This window comes from Artemia franciscana, chromosome 5 (assembly GCF_032884065.1).
Source record: "Artemia franciscana chromosome 5, ASM3288406v1, whole genome shotgun sequence".
Classification (NCBI taxonomy): Eukaryota; Metazoa; Arthropoda; class Branchiopoda; order Anostraca; family Artemiidae; genus Artemia; species Artemia franciscana.
Window position 1 is genome coordinate 35572285 of NC_088867.1, and position 21199 is coordinate 35593483.

The 21199-nt window shown below is 35.2% G+C and overlaps 1 protein-coding gene across 3 annotated transcripts in view; it reads right to left on the reverse strand.

The window, feature by feature from the left end:
* Nucleotides 1-2308: 2308 nt before the first annotated feature.
* The window catches only part of LOC136027329 (heparanase-like), a 50185-nt gene continuing 31294 nt past the window's right edge, over nucleotides 2309-21199 (reverse strand). For 2 of the 3 annotated variants that reach the window (XM_065704463.1, XM_065704464.1), the window contains exons 6-7: nucleotides 10936-11114; nucleotides 2309-6241 (exon numbers count right to left, since the gene is read on the reverse strand). In XM_065704463.1, coding sequence (XP_065560535.1) covers nucleotides 5897-6241; nucleotides 10936-11114 — 524 coding nt within the window. In that variant the 3' untranslated portion in view covers nucleotides 2309-5896. The remainder of the gene's footprint in view (nucleotides 6242-10935; nucleotides 11115-21199) is intronic. The other variant, XM_065704465.1, reaches the window with a different exon arrangement.

Consider the following 21199-nt stretch of genomic DNA (forward strand, 5'->3'; position numbering starts at 1 on the left):
TATTTAAAAACGCTCTTCCTGCCTGTATATTACAAATTTCAGCGCCCTAAGAATGAAATGCTTTAAAAATGTTTGTGAATTTGTTTATTTTAAAATTTTATTTGTACATAACTCTGTGTCTTTTAGATTTTTTCCTCCACATATAGGTAACCATAATTAATGATAAGTGGTGGCATGTTTTCAGGATTCAACTTGTATTCATTTTGACATTCAAAGTCAGGGTCACATTTTCTACAATACAAAGCAACTTCATTTTTATTATATATCTTCCTCTTTATGCAGAGATACAATAAAAATGAAGTGTTTAATAATACTATTCTGATTCATATTATAAACTTCGCATGTTTCAAATTGCTTATTTAAAGCAATGTAGCACACACAATTCACATATAAAGAATAATTTTCTGTAATACCCTAATTAAAGTCAGTAGGTTTACAATCATAGTGGCCGGTATCTTAACAGCGATGTCGTAAGAACCAGAATCTCTTATTATTCCAGCAATTGCAGTGAAGACTAGGTTCTTCATCCCAAACAAGTAAGACCACGACGATACCACTCTCTTCAAAATAAACTGAAATTACGTTTAGGTTTTTTTGCAATCATACCAGGGAAAGTACTTTTTAATTGATCATATTTATCATAGTGATAATTAAAGCATAGGAAACAGTATGAGAGTCACAAATCCCTTCAAGACAGGAATTACAGTCTTTAATTTGCAGTTTACATGGATTGCATAACTTACACTTCTCAGTATAGTCATCAATAATAGTACAAATCTCACAGGACGACCAGCTGCTCAATGTAAACAAAAATAATGGACATGTGCAAAATATTTTCATATGGTATTAATAGGAGGGTGGTGGTCAGATTTATTAGTTGGTAACGTGTTACCAGCAGCAAGAAGTTGACCTTCGTCATCAACTAAAAGTTTTATATTCGGTTTCTCTTTGAGCACTAACTTCTCTAAAGATATTACTCTCGCATACCTATCTCTATAACACTTGAAAGTTCTCGGAACTCCAAAGAAATTTAACTCCTTACTGTCATGACATCGCACGGATACACATCCAATAGTGTTACCATTAGCACTTGTTTCAAAATTCAAATATTTCTTTTTCTCAGTATTCAATGCTATTACAACGCTATCATGTACACACACCTTCTGGGAATATTTCATCTTCACTTTTTTAAAATAAGATGTACATGTTTATTTTTCCGATGCAGAAATATTACCGAAGCAGATCTAGCAAGTCAAGCAAGACTGCATCACATCCTACGTGTGTGTCCTCCTAATTTACAACCGGGACTTCCCCGCCTGACTATCAGACTCTAACAGGTCCTATCACGTAACACCCCAAACCTTATGATGTAAGAACCAAAGAAAATCTGATTTGACATGACCCCTCAAAGGTTTTTCCCTACACCCCTAGGTTTTTAAACATGCTTCGTTTAAAAAACATTTCCAAATGACGTAATAGATACCTGGATTTTTTAGAAAGTATTCCCTATGATGAAACATGCACCTGCACCTTGAAGAAATAAAAGAAGTAAAGTGTCGGGACTGGGATTAGAAAAGATACCTGTGTCGTGGAATAGATTGGGCTTACACAATTCAATACGAAGTGCCCTAGTCTAAAAAAAAGTACATTGTGTCCACACTGCTTTTACTTAAGCAGCGCCATTGCACTGCCTATGTTATACGCGCCCGTAGGCTCAGCGATGTAAGATGGCCCATCATTCAGTTCCTTTATCAGTTCCGTAAAAACAAAATTTTTCCAGATCTCAACTTTGATGTGTTTTATAACTTTATTCAAAAAGACAAATCATATCAACATTATTTGTTCATAATAGGATAATAAAATCAAAAAGGGCAGATCTCCTTACCTTCTTTCTTTGGCTCAAAACCAACTTTTAAAACGCTGTGAAAAGTAAAACAAGACGAAGGTATCAAAAAGGGATTTAATCCCATCTATGCCTTCGTATAGTACCGTAACACAAAAACATAAGCTGAAGACAATCTTAAAGTGGAACCAGCTCAACTTTGACCAAACTGATCAACAAATGTAACCCAAATAATGGTCCAGCCTCAGCTTTGTCTCATATTTGTGATAACCCCTTTCAACAAAGAGACTTGATTTTCTCTTAGACTTTATAATTTTCAGACATCTTTAAAGTATTTTTAGGCCGGTCTTTTTCACAGATTTTCCAGTAGCACTTTCCCAACAGCAGCCTTTAGATGAGGGGTGTTAATTAGGCACTCGCCCTCAGTACAGAAATTTTAGGGGCACAAATTTGGTATAAATAATCTAGAGTTTAAAAAACCTTTTTATTTTTTAAAACTTTGTATTATCAAAATAGAGTAAACTTGTCTTTCACTGACTATTTGAAATTTTTGCTAGAATTTAGATCAATGGAGTAAGTAGTAAACCTTATCAGTTGCAAACTCAATAATTTGGAAGCAGCTGAAAATAAAAGCACACCACCACAAACAACAGGTAAATCAGTGGGTTAAAAGATTACATTGACTTGTTTTACCAATTCATCAGTTACATCAATAATTGGGTAGAGTATTAGCCCATACTTAACATGTGGCACACAGAGCTGAAAAGATTAAGAATTGCACGCAATTGTATTTGTACAAGAAGGTATTTTGACCATCATATTTCATCAGCATACAACTTCTTGTACAATTTCATTAGCATCAGCTAACAATTTCTTCTTTAAATAAAGAAATTCGGTTACATATTCACAAACGAGTACACCCGTTACATGCAGAAGGGCCTTAAGATGTTTTTCCCTTAATGTATATTTAATGAAATAGTTAAATTCAAAACTATGAAAGGATTAAATTGTACACAACAAACTTAAGACAAAAATGCGATTCAGTAAATACGTATATGTGCCTAAGACGAAAAGGCTTGAAAAGACTTTCAGCCACGAAAAGGCTGGAAGACTATGCCTAATATTAGGGATCTCTAATTATTCGTAGACAATAGAACAGCTATTTCAACATTAATGGGATAACGAATATTTTCCCTCTTTTTTCACTCTCCAACTATTAGACTCAAAGACACATAACAAGACATGGAATGCCAGCAAACTATATTTCAAGAAATCTCAGTGTCATCTAGCGTTTCATAGGATAGAAATTTCAGTGTCATCTAGCGTTTCATAGGATATAAATTTTAGTGTCATAGCGTCTCATAGACCACTGAAATGAATGAGTTGACTACAAAAATTTACTCTTTTGCTTCACTTTTTGTTTGGTTACTACGGATCAGCCCATATAGCTCACGCCTTACAGTTGGCATCAAAACTTGGGAGTAGTCTATACTTAAAATAAAAAAAATCAATTCCGAGTTTGCCCGTATAGAATTCTATAAAATTAATAAATTCATCTTTATAATTGTATTTTGACTGATAAATTAGTTAATTAAGAAAATAAAAACCCTGAAATGGACTTAAACTTTACTCTAGCAGGCATATCTTGTTTTGTTTACAAGAAAATGTAATGTCTTTTAAAACCAAGATGACGCCAGCTTAGTTTTTTGTTTATTATTTTCGTGGAATTAACCCTCCAAACCGACAAATAGTCTATTCAAAGAATAAAACTGGCAGTGTAGTTTCCGTCTAGGCCAAAACTTCCTAAAAAAAAAAAATTCTGTAATAGGATGGAATATTGAATTGGTATTTCATGCAATAGTCAAGCTGATTTTTTTGCTAAATAAAAAAAAAATTTTATTAAATGAAAAATACAAGTTTTTTAACTGAAAGTAAGGAGCGACATTAAAACTTAAAATGAACAGAAATTACTTCGTATATGAAAGGAGCTGCTTCCTCATCAACGTCCCGCTCTTTACGCTAAAGTTTGACTCTTTCTCTCAACTCTTCTTTATAAAACAGTAAAAAACTTTAGCGTAAAGAGCAGGGCGTTGATGAGGAAGCAGCTCCTTTCATATACGAAGTAATTTCTGTTCGTTTTAAGTTTTAATGTCATCCCTTACTTTTAGTTAAAAAAACTTATTTTTTTTATTTAATTTTTGAACTTTTTTTAATCAATGCATGTTTTGATTTTGGCTCTCCGCAGAGGAATAATTAAAACGAAATTTGCGTATTTATTTTTTTGGCTAAATGGTTTTCTCATAGTTTTGATCGAATCATTTTGAGAAAAAAAAGAGCGGGGGAGGAAGCCTAGCTACCCTCCGATTTTTTGGTTACTTAAAAAGGCAACTAGAACTTTTAATTTTTTACGAATGTTTTTATTAGCAAAAGACATACGTAACTTACAAATTAGCTTACGTAACGAACTTTTGTATTCTCATGTTTTTATTACATATATATAGGGGTTAACCCCACGTCAGTACCTCGCTCTTTACACTAAAGCTTAAATTCTGTCCCAATTCATTAAGAATGACCCCTGAATCACAAAAGCCGTAGAATAAATAGTTGAAACTACTAAAAATACTTTAGCGTAAAGAGCGAGGTGTTAGGAGGAGGTGAGCCCCTCATGTGCGTAATAATTTCTGTTCGTTTCAAGTTTTAATGCTGCTCCTTACTTCCAGTTGAAAAAAACTTTTTCATATTTATTTTTAATTGTGTTTTTGTACATAATGCTAGAAAATCCTGCGTTCCCTTCATGGAAATTTTCTTCCCCTATGACAAATTCCTCGATGGAAAATTCCCCCAACATATCCCCCTCTTCTCAACCCCTCCCCCCAACCAATAAATCCCCCTGGAAACGTCTGTACACTTCCCAATAACCATTACTATATGTTATCACTGGTCAAAGTTTGTAACTTGTAGCCCCTCCCACGGGGACTGTGGGGGGGGGGGTAAGTCGTCCCAAAGACGTAGTTATAAGATTTTTCGACTACGCTGAATAAAATGGCTATCTCAGAATTTTGATCCGTTGACTTTGGAAAAATAATTAGCATGGGAGGGGGACTAGGTGCCCTCCAATTTTTTTGGTCACTTAAAAAGGGCACTAGAACTTTTCATTTCCGTTAGAATGAGCCCTCTTGCAACATTCTAGGACCGCTGGGTTGATACGATCACCCCTGGGAAAAAAAAACAACAAACAAACAAATAAACACGCATCCGTGATCTGCCTTCTGGCAAAAAATACAAAATTCCACATTTTTGTAGATAGGAGCTTGAAACTTCTACAGTAGTGTTCTCTGATACGCTGAATTTGATGGTGTGATTTTCGTTAAGATTCTATGACTTTTAGGGGGTGTTTCCCCTATTTTCTACAAGAAGGCAAATTTTCTCAGGCTCGTAACTTTTGATGGGTAAGACTAAACTTGATGAAGCTTATATATTTGAAATTAACATTAAAATGCAATTCTTTTGATGTAGCTATTGGTATAAAAATTCCATTTTTTAGAGTTCTGGTTGCTGTTGAACCGGGTCGCTCCTTACTACAGTTCGTTACCACGAACTGTATGAAAGACTTTACAACCGTTAGACATCGACAACCATTATAAATAAAGTAAATATTGGTAATTTGTCCAATTAAAAATACGAAGAAATTATTGAACTATAAGGTAAATTGCAACTATCTTGAGAGGGTAACTGAAAGATACCTTTTCATATCTCGTAATTAAATCATTTACATGCTTGGACACCAACTAACTTTCGAAATTTCATAAAAGCAATACTTTTTGGTGGCATTTCAAAACTAATATCCTTTACAAACTTGTTTTGAATGTCTTTAAATCCCTTAATCACCAAATCTTCTGTCCATTTAAATCATTTACATGCTTGGACACCGACTAACGTTCGAAATTTCACAAAAGCAATGCTTTTTGGTGGCATTTCAAAACTAATATCCTTTACAAACTTGTTTTGAATGTCTTTAAATCCCTTAATCACCAGATCTTCTGTCCATTTAAATCATTTACATGCTTGGACACCGACTAACTTTCGAAATTTCACAAAAGCAATGCTTTTTGGTGGCATTTCAAAACTAATATCCTTTACAAACTTATTTTGAATGTCTTTAAATCCCTTAATCACCAGATCTTCTGTCCATATGAAAACTCTAAACTTCACTTTGGCAAGCTCTTTACCAAAATTAACGCCAACAGAGAAATTATTCAAGTTCATTCCGAAAACAACCAATGAGCTTTTTCTGTTGCCACAATGGGAATAAAATCGTATCTTTGAACCACTGTTGTGTGATACATTGAAAACTTGTGTCCCAACTAAGCGTTTATGAAGCACTGACAACCAGTATACCTAAAAAAGAGGATATTCATGTATTGAAAGTACTACCAACACACAGGGTACACAGAAGCACTTAAATCAGGAGCTTATCTCAGAACGTCTATTATACACCCCTCATTTCCTCTTTGTTTGCCTATCCTTTGGTATACCCAAGTTTGGGTTTCTTTAAAATGGAGCGTCATTGCTGAAGAAAATCTAGACAAATGCTTTTAAAACGTAAAGATATGAATAAGAGAATTTTACTGATACTCAACTGAACCAATCCAAGTATGGATCCAATTAAATCAAGTACACATAATTAATTTTATACAGCTTACCCTGGGTTAAAACAAAAGTTCACACAGTAGCAAAATTCACTCAAAATTGAAATTTAATTACCAATTTTGACTATTCTTGTTGCTTTGCCAACTACCAAAAGATCTAAAGCCGAGATGGCGAGCCATAACTAAAAAAGTAGAAGAAAAAAAAATCTGGATACAAACGTTTATTTTTAAAAAAAAATAATCGGGTCTATGGCCATTATGAAGAAAAAGAAGAGAAATAATCAAACTAATATCGTGCCCGCATACAACAAGGCGTCTTCAGCGTCGAAAAAACCGAGAGAGAAAGAAAAAAATGAAAAACAACTAGAATCTGAAACTAAAATATTTTTAATAAAAAATTGATATAAATGAGCAATAATTATGTATATGTGTATTTTTTCTCAAAAACAGCTCCAGTTTTTACGGCGGAAATTGGGATCCTAGCATTTTATGGCCTAAAAACACAATCTATCTAGAACACGAGTTTGAGAAAATTCGTTAAGAGCCCTAATTTTGGAAAAAAAGATTTATGTTTGTGAAGTGATATTTATATGCTATAAAGATGTCATGTACTAACATCAAAGTCGACACTCATCTTACAATAATTTTTGAAATAGAATCAAGTTTCTACGACAAACTGCATTCAGTTATTATGGAAACTGCAAAATATTTATGGTAGCTGAGCAATAATTTTAATGCTTTAATTCAAACTAGAAAAATACCAAATTCTTTTTTAATTTTTTTTTTGTTACATTTAATCTACTCGATGCAACATTAAAGGGCGAAAGTGGTCCAAGTCACTCAGCTATCTCTTCAATGTTAAAGAAACTTTGTTTGTTTAGAGCAACAGGTATATTAGACAACTTAAATTGTAGTTTACCTGATTCAGGAGACTAATAGTCATTTAGTAAGATTAAGTTTTTTTTCCTATGCTCTCTCTATTTTTTAAATGATTTGTTCCGCAAAAATTCTCTTGGCTTTGTTCAAGTAAGCGATATTAACAACTATAATAAAATTCATACAAGCTTGTAAATGTTTTTAAGCCGAACTATTTGTTTAGACAGTTTTTGTAGATTTTACTCAATCAAAACCATTTTTTATCCTTTGTTTTTTTTAACTGCATTTGATTTGGAGTTACGAAACCCTTAAGTTGAACATGGGTTATTTAATTTTCGGATTAGTGTTTCAATTAAAAGGCGTTGCATCTTGCCACTAATACCACCAAACTTCGATAAACATGCCGTATGACGTAGTTCAAAACTAATCGAAATACATCAAGGAATTAGGCAAGACCCATCCAAGAGATTGTAAAACTTTTTGAGTTATAGGAAAAAAGCAAAATAAAAGAGGACTTGGTTTGAATAATGTAAAAAAGGGCAGAGAAAAGTTAAAACAAATAAACGTGGAAGACCAAGACTTCCAAAGTATTTGCTGAGCTTGGACGAAGTATCTTTGAAAGAGGAAACCATTATATAAACCACCGAGGCTAAAAGCAATAACAACAGGCCACAATTTAAATCTTTTTTAAATAAATTTTATCATAGTTTATTCATAATTAATCATATTTCAATTTAAAATTAAATATGATAAAATAAATATGATAAAATTAAAATTGAATAAATTTTATTAATTTCATAAATTATGAATAATTAATCAAAATTAAAATAAATTTAAATCATACCCTTAAGTATGGCTTGTGGTAAGATTGTGAAATCTTGAGCAATGCTCGTTGGATAGTCAATGTGCCTTATTTTCTGAAGAACTACGAAGATCTTGTAATCAAACATATGTAAGGACCAATTTTTCATTTTACAGAAAAATAATATGGTTTCCCAGTCTTGACCCAGAGATGGTTACATTAGCCCCCCCCCCAAAAAAAAAAAAGACACTTAAGAATCGTGGAGGTTCAGATTTATTTAACGCTTGTGCCGGAGTGTCATTTTAGGGGTATTTCCCGTCCTAGATTTGAAAGTGCTGTTTTTTAGTATTTTTACTGAGAAAAAAGAAAAAATTTGGTACTTGTATGATATAGCCACGACCTAATATTCCTCGTCAAAGTAGAACTTGTTTCTCTGATGTTCAGTTCTAATGAATATACTTAAGTATGATAAAAACATAATAATTTAGAAACAAATTTGTGCTATATTATTGCATATTAGGAGGGGAGGCTAAATTATAGCAGGTCTGCATGTCTAGTGTATTAGTTATAATTATTCTGCATATTAGGGGGTAAGAATTTTTTCACACTGTCCAAATAATTTATCCCCACCCCCCTACTGTGATAATATATAGCCAAAATTATATATTTCCCATCTATTCTGTCACTTATCTTTATCTTGTCTAACGCTAAGCTGAAAGAAACTAACGAAAAAAACTGGTTCTATAATGTGTCAAAGAATGAACAACTTAAGCAGCAGAGGCTATATCATATAAGTACCGGGAAAACTTTAACTTACATATAGAGTTTCATTAAAGTACAGGTTCTTGAAATTTTTTAGTGGGATTTTTTCCTTCAACACGACAAAATTGACTCCTCGTTTGCGACTTCTTTCTACCCATTTGGACTTTGGGATCCTTATCCCCTCCTGTGAGTCCCTAGTTTATTTACCATAGTTGGTAATTCTAATGTTTCCGGGAAAGAGTAATATTTTCTACTTGATCTGATCAGAATATACGAATAATAAAAACAGATGGATTCTGTTGAATATTTTACAATCCATTTTTGAGGGGGAGAGGGGTGGGTGTCGGCTCAGATTGTTTAACTTTCGTCGGGGGCTACTATGTTACAGGATACTTTTCTTTTTTAACATTTCTTGTTGAAAAAAAAGTTTTTTAGTTTCTCTCAATAGTAGACCTACCTATTCTTTTAAATGTGTTTATTACGCATTCATTTTCTTAGAAAGGTGTCTTGCCAGATTTAGTGGCAACCAGCTGCAATTATTTAAGAATATGGCGAGCTGGTGAACCCGAAACAAAATTGGAATATTTATGGAATAACAATAAGAACTCGGATTTTTGTGCCCCCTTAACATCTTTTGACTAGAATGAAGTGCAACCTAATGTAATTGGTACATCGAGAATCAAAACATGCATGTTCTGGGGACTGGAAACAGGGCAGGTATGTTTTACTCGGTAACCCCTATGCGGGGCCTTTAATGAGAGGGGCGGAATGACCCGTAACACGTCTTGGAATATTCACTAGGGGGAAATGATGATGAGCAACTATCAAATTAAAAAAAATCGAAATTTACTCCATTCAATATAAGCAGATCAAAGTTGAAATTACCCATACAAATAAAATCTGAACCGGACTCCGTACGCGGAAGTTGATCAAACCCACATTCAAATTTTCCAGCTTGCACCCGGTGATTTATACGCAACACTAATCAGAAATTTACAACCTTCCACATCTAATTTCAGACTAAAACTTTCGAACTTACCCTCTATCGAAACATCAATATCATTTCTTATTTGGTATGTCAACGACTTAGAAATCAAACACGCAATGCCCCCTCTATGAAGTGATATCCGGTTTTTAATCTCCAAATTATAATCTGGAAAAGTGTACAATGAGAGAGAGGGTTCCTGACACAAAAAACTTTCACGTATATCAATAAAACTAACTTTACCTTTAGAATCAGACAGAAATTGCAGCACATCCGTATGGTTGTGTGTAACACAACTACACACGGTTGTGTTTTGTGTTCCAGAGCATGAAACATATATGTCCTGAGTATTTTCATGATTATTTTTCCGTGAATCAAGAGCACCATAATTATGATACTAGATTTTTAGCCATGAAAAAATTCACAGCCATGAAAAAATTCACAGCTTTTAAGCAATGAAAAAAGAAAACAATCAGATCATCATATGTGGTTCAAAATCTGGGGCCTTCTGTTTGGAATAGTCTGCCGGCTGGCATCAGGGAGTCTGTCACTTTATACGGGTTTAAAAATAAATTGAAAACGTTTTATTTAACAAATAGATTCTGAAGGGCAAGAGGTTTTTGATGTCTTTTTTCGCAGTTTATTGGGGTGGCGTGGGGGCTGAAACTGGTAAATGATATTTAATAGGATTATTTTGTTGCATTTTGTTCATGTGTATGTGTTGTTGTTTTTTCTTTATGTATAAGATAGGCTAGATGGAAAATCTTGAGATGTTATGTTTAGATATTTATTTATAAGATATTAATCATAATATGAATTTGCAGCAAAAGTCCTTAGGACTTTCTTCTTGCTGCAATAATTTATTAGTGTTTTTATTTGTTTACTTTGTGGGTAAAAATAAAACCTACCTACCTACCTACCTATCTATAGTTTTTGTAATTTAGAAGTTTAATAAAGCATTCATTCATTCATTCTATAGCATTATAAATTACATATGTTTTCTGATAAAGGCTCTTACAGGGGTGGGCTCCAAATTGGGGTTCAGAAGTCCATAGCATCCATGGTAGAAAGATTGTCTCACAATTAGTTCAATGCCCTGTTGTGCAGAAACACCAAGCTTGTCCAGCCATAAGAAATTTGCAATGAAAGTTTGGCTCAAATTTCTAACTCCACCTCCGTAGCCATCACTAGTTTCGGCTGGAATAATAAGTATAGGATGTGAAACTAGAAATAATATCTGATTTGATAAAAGAGCAAGTGAATTTTACACTCAATTACACTAAAGTGAAATAACATTTTATTGTAGAAGTAGTGTGGCTATATGCAATACTGACTTTACATCCTTATTCTTGGCACTAATTCTTACTACTACTACTTCAACTAAAAACTAACCGCAGCACCAAGCCGTCTGAGGTCATCACAGCTACGCATGCTCCTCCTCCATCCCAATCCATTCAGAGCCTTCCTCTTTACACCCTCCCAAGAAGTTCCCATTTCCTTTAAATATTTCTTCATGACACCCTGTTACCCCAGAGCGATTACCTGCTTTCCATTCAGTCCTAAACGGGTGGCTAAAAAGAACAATCCTTAGCATTTTGTCATACTTTATCGGCAGAACGTGCCCTAACTATCTTAACCTTTCTTTCAGTATAGCCCTAGAGAGAAGGATTGTTCCACACTTTTCGTACAGACTACTGTTTGAAATACGATCAGTCAGCCAGGTACCCAGAACAACCCTTAGGCAATTCTCTGGAAAACATCTAGTAAATTTTCATCCGCTTTTTGGAGTGCCCATGCTTCAGAGCCATATTTGACTACTGTCATAACTTTACCTTCCAATATTCTAATCTTGGTTTGCAGACTTTTATTCCGATTCTTCCAAACTTCTTTAATTGTGAAAAAACACCCTGAGCCTTTACTATTCTACTTTTAAAATCTTCACCGCTTTCACCTTCTTTACTAATAATACTGTCCAGGTAAGTGATGCTGCCCACCAGATCAATCTGTTCGTTGCCCAACGTCACCTTTTCATTTTCACCGAGTCTTAGCCTTAGTCACTTAGTCTTCTTAACATTGATTTTCAAACGAATACTAGCACCTTGAACTTGCAAAACCTCGAAAAGTTCATTGATTTTACTCTCAATTTCTTCTAGGATGCTTAAGTCATCAGCATAATTCAAATCAACCCTCTCCGTTTGATTCCGTGGTCTCCCGTTGCCTTTCCTATATTCTTTAAGACAAAGTAAATCAAAATGATCCATTTAAAGGGGGATAAAACACAACCCTGTTTTATTCCTGATTTGATACAAAACTAGCTACTAAGCTCATTTCCCACCTTAACTGCAAAAGTTTTATTCTTGCATATAACACTAATCAGTTTGATGTATTTATCTGGTATACCATCTAAGCATAATACCTTTGCTAAGGCTCTTCTATCAAAAGAATTGAAAGCTTGCTTAGAATTTATAAGACCGAGGACCACAGGAGTTTGACAACTAAGGCAGTTCTCAATTATTAACCAAAGAGTAATTAATCAAAGTCGACACATCCTCTACATTTTTCAAAACTGCACTGTTCTTCTCTTAAAACTTTGTCTACAGCATCTCTCAGTCTTAAGAGTATCATATTAATAAGTAATTTGCTACCTACAGAGACCAGACTAATACCTCGATAATTGCAACGCTCACTCTTATCACCTTTCTTATTCAGTAGTTTAATTAAGGTTATCCTAAAATCATTAGCTACTTCCTTTTTTCAAAAAATCAAATTTATAATCTTCAATAATTTATTTCTAACCTCGGAACCACCATATTTAAGAAACTCGTTTACCACAGTATCAGCACCTGGAGGCTTATTTTTTTAATCCTTTTAGTACCGATGGTAACTCTTCCTTAAAAAAATCTTGCTTTACATCCAAGGGATCACCTATTTTATATTTTCCTCTATATATATTTTCCTATAACTGTATTTCGGTTTAGCACATTCTCAGAATGTTTTGTGCACCTCTCTTTGCCTCTTTACTTATCACTAATTGTGAGAACGCTCCTATCTTTAAGTGGGACAAGCCTCCCTCTCAGTTTATTAATATGCCAGTATAATATTTTACTATTATGTTGCCTAACCGCATCTTCCAGATCATCAGCAATTGTATCCATTGTATCCATTTCACACCTCACTAGTTCATATTTTAATACTTTCTCCAATTACTTAACATTTTTTTTTGTTTTCTTGTGATCTATCGCTTAGATAATTCTCGTACTAACCCCACCTCTGCTCTATTAAATATAAAGCTTTTTCACTAATATTTCTAGCTGTGATCTTAAATTTCTTTCCAAAGACACCCTCAGCAACTTCACAAATTGTTTTTAAAGTTATTACAACCATCTTCCACATTGCCAAACTGTAATTTCTCAAGTTTAGTTTCCAATTGCTCCAGGAGAATATATCTCAAATTCTCATCCTGGAGCCTATCAACAAAATAGCTTCCAGGGAGTTAGTTACCCTTCTGAAATTTGAGCTTTAACCCTAGACACTACTAGATGTTTATCTTTACTTTTAAAATCAATAAGAGCACTCTTATATACTCTTGAATCTTGTATTGATCCTGTCAATCTTCGGTTTACTATAACATAATCTATAAGGTTTTTTTTTCTTACCATCACGTGAGTACCATGTCAACTTTTGGGCCATTTCATGACCAAACACCGCATTGGTTATTACTAGATTCTTATACCTACAAAATTGTAAAAGTCTGTAGCCATTACTGTTTTCTTTTCCTAAACCAAACTTACCCAGACTAGGATACCATCTACCACTATTTCTACCGACCTGGGCGTTAAAATCTCCTTGTAAAAAGACCATATTTATACCTGGAACCCTGTCAATTTCCTCCTGTAACTGTGAGTAAAGTTCATTTGTGTAACTATTCGACTGATCTCCGTAAGTTGGTTCAACAGGGGAATATACTACTGTAACTGATACCCTAAATTTTTTAGTCACAATATGAGCGATTAGTATTCTATTATTAATACCTTCCCAGCCTAAACAAGACTTAGCAGCTCCCTTTTTCATCATGAGCCCTACTCCTTGTTTATGTACGGCCTCTTTCCTGCCTGAGTAAAAAAATCTATATAACCTGATTTCATGCTTCCTACCTCCGGGATATGATTTTCTGAAACTGCTAATAAGTCCAGTTCGAATCGTCTCAATTTGTCAATCAAAATGTCAATGTGATAGTCCCTTTTTTACATTATAACATCCCTAGTTCCATCATTCATGATCTTTAAATCACTGAAATTATTTTGACCTGAGGAAAAACAATGATTTTGGACACCAGTTTCGGATGGGGATCAAAATATCTTCTCAAGCCTACACCGAAGCGATTAAGCCGGCTTCGAAATGGACAGCAATAAGTCCGTAGGACCTACACTCTGAATGGAGACTTTGTGTTATCCTGGGCCCATCTTGGTCACAGCATGGTTTTCAGCACTTGGCAATGCTCTTCTATCAACAACAGTCGAAATCCTGCTCAGACAGTTCCAAGCTTACTACCTTTGACTCAGAATATATTCTTGCCTACACATTTTTGCTACAACCAGGAGGCAACCCATTATAGATAAATTAGCTAGGTCATCCATGTTCCAACATTCAAGGGGGCTCTCAATACCCCTCACCCAAACTTTTTGCCCCCTTTGTTTTGGCTTTGTATTTTTGGAACTCAGAATTTTCAAATTCGAAAATTTTTTGACTTGTTAACTTGACGTTTTTGGATTTTTTTATGCGGCTGCCTCAGTGGTACTCTGTGGCTGGTCATCAACACTACCTACCTTATTGTATGTTTTCGATTAGCAATTTTTGTACAATGGAATTTTAAACAATTGCATCCATTTTTAAATAAAAAGTGGAGATGAAATATTCTAAGAAAGTTTGTGCACATGGTAAACTTATCGTTGCGTTGAATGCTGACAAAGGCAAATATTAGAATTATAAGAGGAGTATTAATGTAGATCTACAATGCCTTTGTTGCCATGAAAGTGAGAGTTTAAATCCTTTTGGAGCATCGAAAATATTCAAGTCTTATGATGGTGGATATGCAAAAATAGTATTTGCAGAGAATCTAATGCTGAAATATGATGCAAGCCTGAAAGTAATAGTTGACGATGATGTTCAACTTCTTACCTATTATTCTGGTAATACGTTACTCGTTCACAGGTCCAATCGTCAACTTTCTGGTGTTAGTATTCAAATGAAAGCAAAGGGAAGAAGAAATGCCTACAGCTGCACTAATGTAATAATGCATATCTTGTCCATGCGTCAAAACTTCAAACTATTTAAAAATAATGTAGTAATAGGCGGTGGAACGCAAAACAAAATAAAAATGATATTGGAAAACAATATAACAACGGGGTATAAAGACGAACTGTTGAAAAAACAAAGCATATGTGGTATTATTGGGTTCATTGACTATTTCTTTTGCTATACAGTCAATGATACTAATAATGTTATAATACTAATGTTAAAACGCATATCCAGCCTGTAGGTAACACCTCAGTAAAAATTTAATATGGCTCAAAATGGATTAATTATTATTTTGCTTGTTATGAACTAAGAAAAGAGAATAGCTACGCTATCAAGAAAGAACATGATGAATTATTTTGTCGAACACATTCAATATGTCCAAAGTTATTCAATACTATTAAAAAGGTGCTATATTGTATGTGACATTGTTTCAATAAAAAGGTGCACTACATTATCAAAACCTCGTCTGAATTCTCTATTGCATTATGAAAACTTTACGCGGTAGCATCAAAATCAGAACACAAAGAGAGAGAGAGAGAGAGAGAGAGAGAGAGAGAGAGAGAGAGAGAGAGAAAGAAATAAAGAAAGAGATCACTTACGAACACACAGAGCCAAACACACAAAGACAGAGACAAGCAAACACCCACTCAGACACATAGGTAAAGTGAGACAGACAAGTAAATACTCTCTCAGACACCCAGGTACAGAGAGAGAGAGAGACACAAAAGCATGCAAACACACAGAGTCTGACATATAAACACAAAAAGACAGACAGAAAGACAAACAAACACCCGCTGAGACACACAGGCGCACAGAGCGTGGCCAGCTACACAAAACTAACCTTGACAAAACTAACTTAAACGTAGTTAATTTAATGTAAATTATCCTTACACTCATGTGACCTTTGTGTGATTGAGTGTCTTGTCTCCATGCCTGTCTTTGTGTGTTTGTGTCCAACTCTGTGTGTTTGTACGGGTTTCTCTCTCTCTCTCTCTCCCCTCTCTCTCTCCCTCCCTCTCTCTCCCTCTGCCTGTATGTCTGAGCGGTTCTTTGCTCGTCTCTCTCTCTCTCTCTCTCTCTCTCTCTCTCTCTCGCTTTCTCTCTGTGCCTTTGTGCCTAGATAGTTCTTTTCTTGTCTTTGTGTCGATCTCTGTGTGTTTGAATGTGTTTTTCTCTCTCTATCTCTTTACCTGTGCGTCTGAGAGAGCGTTTGCTATCTCTCTCTTTGTAATAGTGCGTCTCTCTGGGTGTTTGCTTATTTCTATCTTTGTATCTTTGTTTGATTCTGTGTGTTTGTAGGTGTTTTCTTTCTCTTTCTCTCTCTCTCTCTCTCTCTCTCTCTCTCTCTCTCTCTCTCTCTCTCTCCTCTCTCTCTCTCTCTCTCTCCTCTCTCTCTCCTCTCTCTCTCTCTCTCTCTCTCTCTCTCCTCTCTCTCTCTCTCTCTCTCTCTCTCTCTCTCTCTCTCTCTCTGTGGCTGTGTTACTAAACGGGTGTCTGCTTGTCCCCGTGTCTGCCATTGTGTATTTATGTTTCTGATCTATGTGTTTGTATTCGATTTTGTCTCTATCTCTCTCTCTCTTTGCTTGAGTGTCTGAGTGGCTGTATGGCTGTCTCTTTATCACTCTATGCCTGTGTGCCGGAGTGGATATTTGCTTGTCTCTTTATCTGCCTTTGTGTGTCCTAGTCGGTGTTTTTACATGTGTCTTTGTCTCTTTGTGCCTGTTTGTCTGATTGGCTGTTTGCTTCTCTCTCTCTCTCTCTCTCTCTCTCCTCTCTCTCTCTCTCCTCTCTCTCTCCTCTCTCTCTCTCTCTCTCTCTCTCTCTCCTCTCTCTCTCTCCCTCTCTCTCTCTCTCTCTCTCTCTCTCTCTCTCTCTCTCTCTCTCTCTCTCTCTCTCTCTCTCTCCCTATCTCTCTCACTCTCGCTCTCTCTATCTTCCTCTATGTTGTGTTTGTCTATCTCTATCTCTCTATCTCTATCTTGTGTTTGTGTTTTCTGACCCTGTATTTTTGTATGTGTCTATATATAAATATATATATATATATATATATATATATATATATATATATATATATATATATATATATATATATATTATATATATATATATATGTCCGTCTCTCTTGCTATCTCTCTCTCTCTCTCTCTGTTTCTGAGCCGTTCTTTTTCTTTTGTATCTGTCTATGCCTGTGTGTTTGAGCGGTTGTTTGATTGTCTATGTGTCTGTATCTGTGTATCTGGCTCTCTGTATGTGTGTATATGTTTGTTTTCTCCCTCTCTCTCTGCCTTTTCGTCTGAGCAGCTGTTTGCTTATCCCCGAGCAGTTGTTAACAATGTTACATACAGTAATACACATTTTTAATATTATTTAAAAACTTCGGAGATTGTGAATATGTTTAATAAAATAATTCATCTTGTTCTCTATTGACAGTGTAGCTATTCTCATCTCTTAGTTCGTAACCAGTAGAATAATCATTAATCCATTTTGAGTCATACATAATTTTCACTGTGGGGTCAGTTTCAGGTTCAATGTACATTTTGATTTGGTATTATTAGGTTCATTGACTACCTTTCGGCAGATAATCAATGGTGCTAATAATTTTCACAAACGCTTTGTTTTTCCTTTATTTGTCTTTATATTACTTGGTGATATAATGCCTTTTTTATTTTTCTTTCGATTCAACTGTCTATTACTACATTTTTTTTTACGAAGTTTGCAGTTTTGGTACACACACAAGATATGGCTTACGATATGGGTAGAGGAGTACACTTGCCTACGGATTTTCTGGGTACCCGGCTGACTGATCATATTTCATGCAGTAGGCTGTGCGAAAAGTGTGGTTCAATCCGCTTCCTAGGGCTATAATGAGAGAAAGGTTGATATGGCTAGGGCACCTACTGCGGACGGAAGATGGCAGATTGTCAAAGATTTTCTATTTTGGCCAACCGTTTAGGGCTAAACAGAAATTATGTCGTCTGCAGTTGGGATAAGAGGATGTAAAAACGATAGATTTAAAGGAAATGTGGACTCCTTGGGAGCGTGAAAGGGGGAGGCTTTGAATAGAATGGGATGGAAGAGAAGAAGCATGCGTAGCTGTGTTAGCCTCAGGTGATTTGGTGCTGTGGTGAGTTGTTAGTAGTAGTTGTTTCATTGAATATTATAAACATTTTGATAGCAAATAATAAATTATTGGAAACATCATTGCCGGCCCAAGAGTAGCTTATTACGTTTTCAGCCAATTTTTCATGTGGAGATCTTCTGGCAGGATTACCCGGGGGCTATTTTTCCTGTGTTGTGAATTATGGAAAATAATATTCACGGAAGGGGGAATTTATAGAGTGATCAAGAAACTGATCGGAGATTATAGTGTTTTTCAAGTGAAAGAATGCCAAGGAGAATTTTTGAGGCTGAAGCGTCCGCAAGCAATTTTACAGGAGGGGATTCTCAGCGAAAATGGAACTGTCTCAAGGACTTTTGGCAGGGAAGGTTTATTTTATGTTGAATGAAATTTCAACAGAGTAGTTTTTCTTGAGGGGTAGTGTTGTCCCCTCCATATTTGAAAGGTTTTCTCCTTCTTAATACCATGCTCTTTACACTAAAGTTTGACTGTTCGTCCAAATTCTCAGACGAACGTTTAGTGAAACACAAGGGCTGTTTAATTAGTATAGGAAACTTTTTGAAAAGCACTAAGAACTTTAGCGTAAAGATCAAGGTAATAAGGATGGTGCAACCATTTATATACGGAATAAATCTCCCAAAATGAATGTGCAAATTTTGTTTTAATATATAATGTACGATGAGCCACGTTCGGAAATTAAAAAAAGAAGATATTTTTACTGAAAGGAAGGAACAACATTAAAACTTAAAACAACAGAAATTATCCTGTATATAAAAGGAGCCGTCCCCTCGTCAATGCCTCGCTCTTTGCTGTTAACTTTTCATTGCTTTTAAAAAGTAGAGTTGTGACAAAGAGTAAAACTATAGTGCAAAGAGCGAGGCATTGAAGAGGGAGCAACCCCGTTGATCTACGGAATATTTTCTGTTCATTTTAAGTTTTAGTATTATTCCTTGCTTTTATTTGAATAAAACTTGCTTTTTATTTCATTCAAAAAAGAACAAGCATATTACCTATTACTTATGCATAGTGTTTGTTATTTGGAAGTAAACATACATTTTTCTGGGAGGGAAATTTTTTCTGGGTAATTTTCAGTGGTGGGATGTAGACTTTAAATGCTTCGATAAAGTTTGACTTCGTATCCCATTCCTTTACGAACAAAACTGAAACGCAAGATTCATTAAATTAGAATAAGAAGCTTTTTGAAAATCTGTTCTTTTAAGTTTCTATGTTGATTCTTAGTTTCAGTTGAAAAAACTGGCGTTTTTTGTTTAATCACTCAGAGGCACAAACGATCTTCAGGGGAAAACATTGAAATGCTGCTAACTTTTAACCGCCGCAAATAACCAGTATTTCATTTTTCTTTATAAGAAGGTTTAGCCCGTGTAATCTCAAATCCATATTTTTATGGTAACCATTTATGTCATCAAAGTTTGTTTTTATATTATTTAATGTTTCAAAAATTGTGGAAAATGCTCTTCAATTACAATTTTGGTTAGTGAACCTTGGTAAAACGAAGAGTTAGTCAATTTGAGCGAAAAAAAAATGGAGGTATTATAATCAATAAAACAAATACAGAAAGTTAAAAAATCGGTGTATCGTTTAATCACATTATCGCCCAACAATTCCAGTTTTTAGCAAAACATTTGATCATAAAACTCATCTAATAACAGACTCTAAGCAAAACAGTAGTACGCTTTGGTTGCGCAAACTAATTGCCTATGGGGGGGGGGGGGTTAGAAAACCTCTGCAGACACCTTGTCAATGTAGCGTTAGCCAGGGATAAGAGGGTAGAATGTGAGTATGTTAATAATGTACAAAATATTCCAGAGGTTCTGACTATACGTGAGATATAAAAGTTTTCCAGTGAAGATAAAAAGTAGTCCCATCAGTGACATATCCGACGAGGTTTATGTTTGTGGAGAGGTTATGTCTATAAGCGTTTTCCCATTGGGTACTATTTAACATCTGACAGAGGCGTGGGAAAATCAGAAAGAAAGTTTTAGAGTTAATAGAATTCATGAAATCTTCCCCTTTTTTGGTAAGAAGTTTTTAGAAGTTTTTTTTATGGCACTTGGTATGAATCAAGTGACAAATAGCGATTGCAAATTCTGTCGGTCTGTCGGTCCCGGTTTTGCTACTTTAGGCACTTCCAGGTAAGCTAGGACGATGAAATTTGGCAGGGGTATCAGGGACTAAACCAGATTAAATTAGAATTAGTCGTTACCCGATTTGACCATCTGGGGGGGGGAGTGGGGGCCAGTTAATTCGGAAAAAGTAAAAAAAAAAAGTACTTTTAATTTACGAACGAGTAATGGGATCTTAATGAAATTTGGTATTTGGAAGGATATCGTGCCACAAACCTCTTGTATTAAATCCCGACCAGATCCGGCGACACTGGGTGGAGGTGGAGGGGAACCTAAAATCTTGGAAAACGCTTAGAGTCGATAGATCGGTATGAAACTTGGAGGGAAAAATAAGAAGAAGTCCTAGACACGTGATTGACATAACCGGAACAGATCTACTCTGTCTGGGGAGTTGGGGAGGGTTAATTTTGAAAAATTAGAAAAACTGAGGTATTTTTAACTTGCGAAGGAGTAATCACATCTTAATGAAATTTCATATTTAAAAGGCCCTCGTAACTCAGATCTCTTTCTTTAAATCCCGCCCGGATTCAGAGTCGTTAAGGGGGGGGGAGTCGGGGGAACCAGAAATCTTGGAAAACACATACAGCGGAGAGATAAGGATGAAACTTGGTGAGAAGAATAAAAACAAGTCCAAGATACGTGACTAATATAACTGGGACGGATCCACTTTTGATCCGGTGGCATATGGGGGAGTTGGGGGGGGGGTACCTAAAATCTTGGGG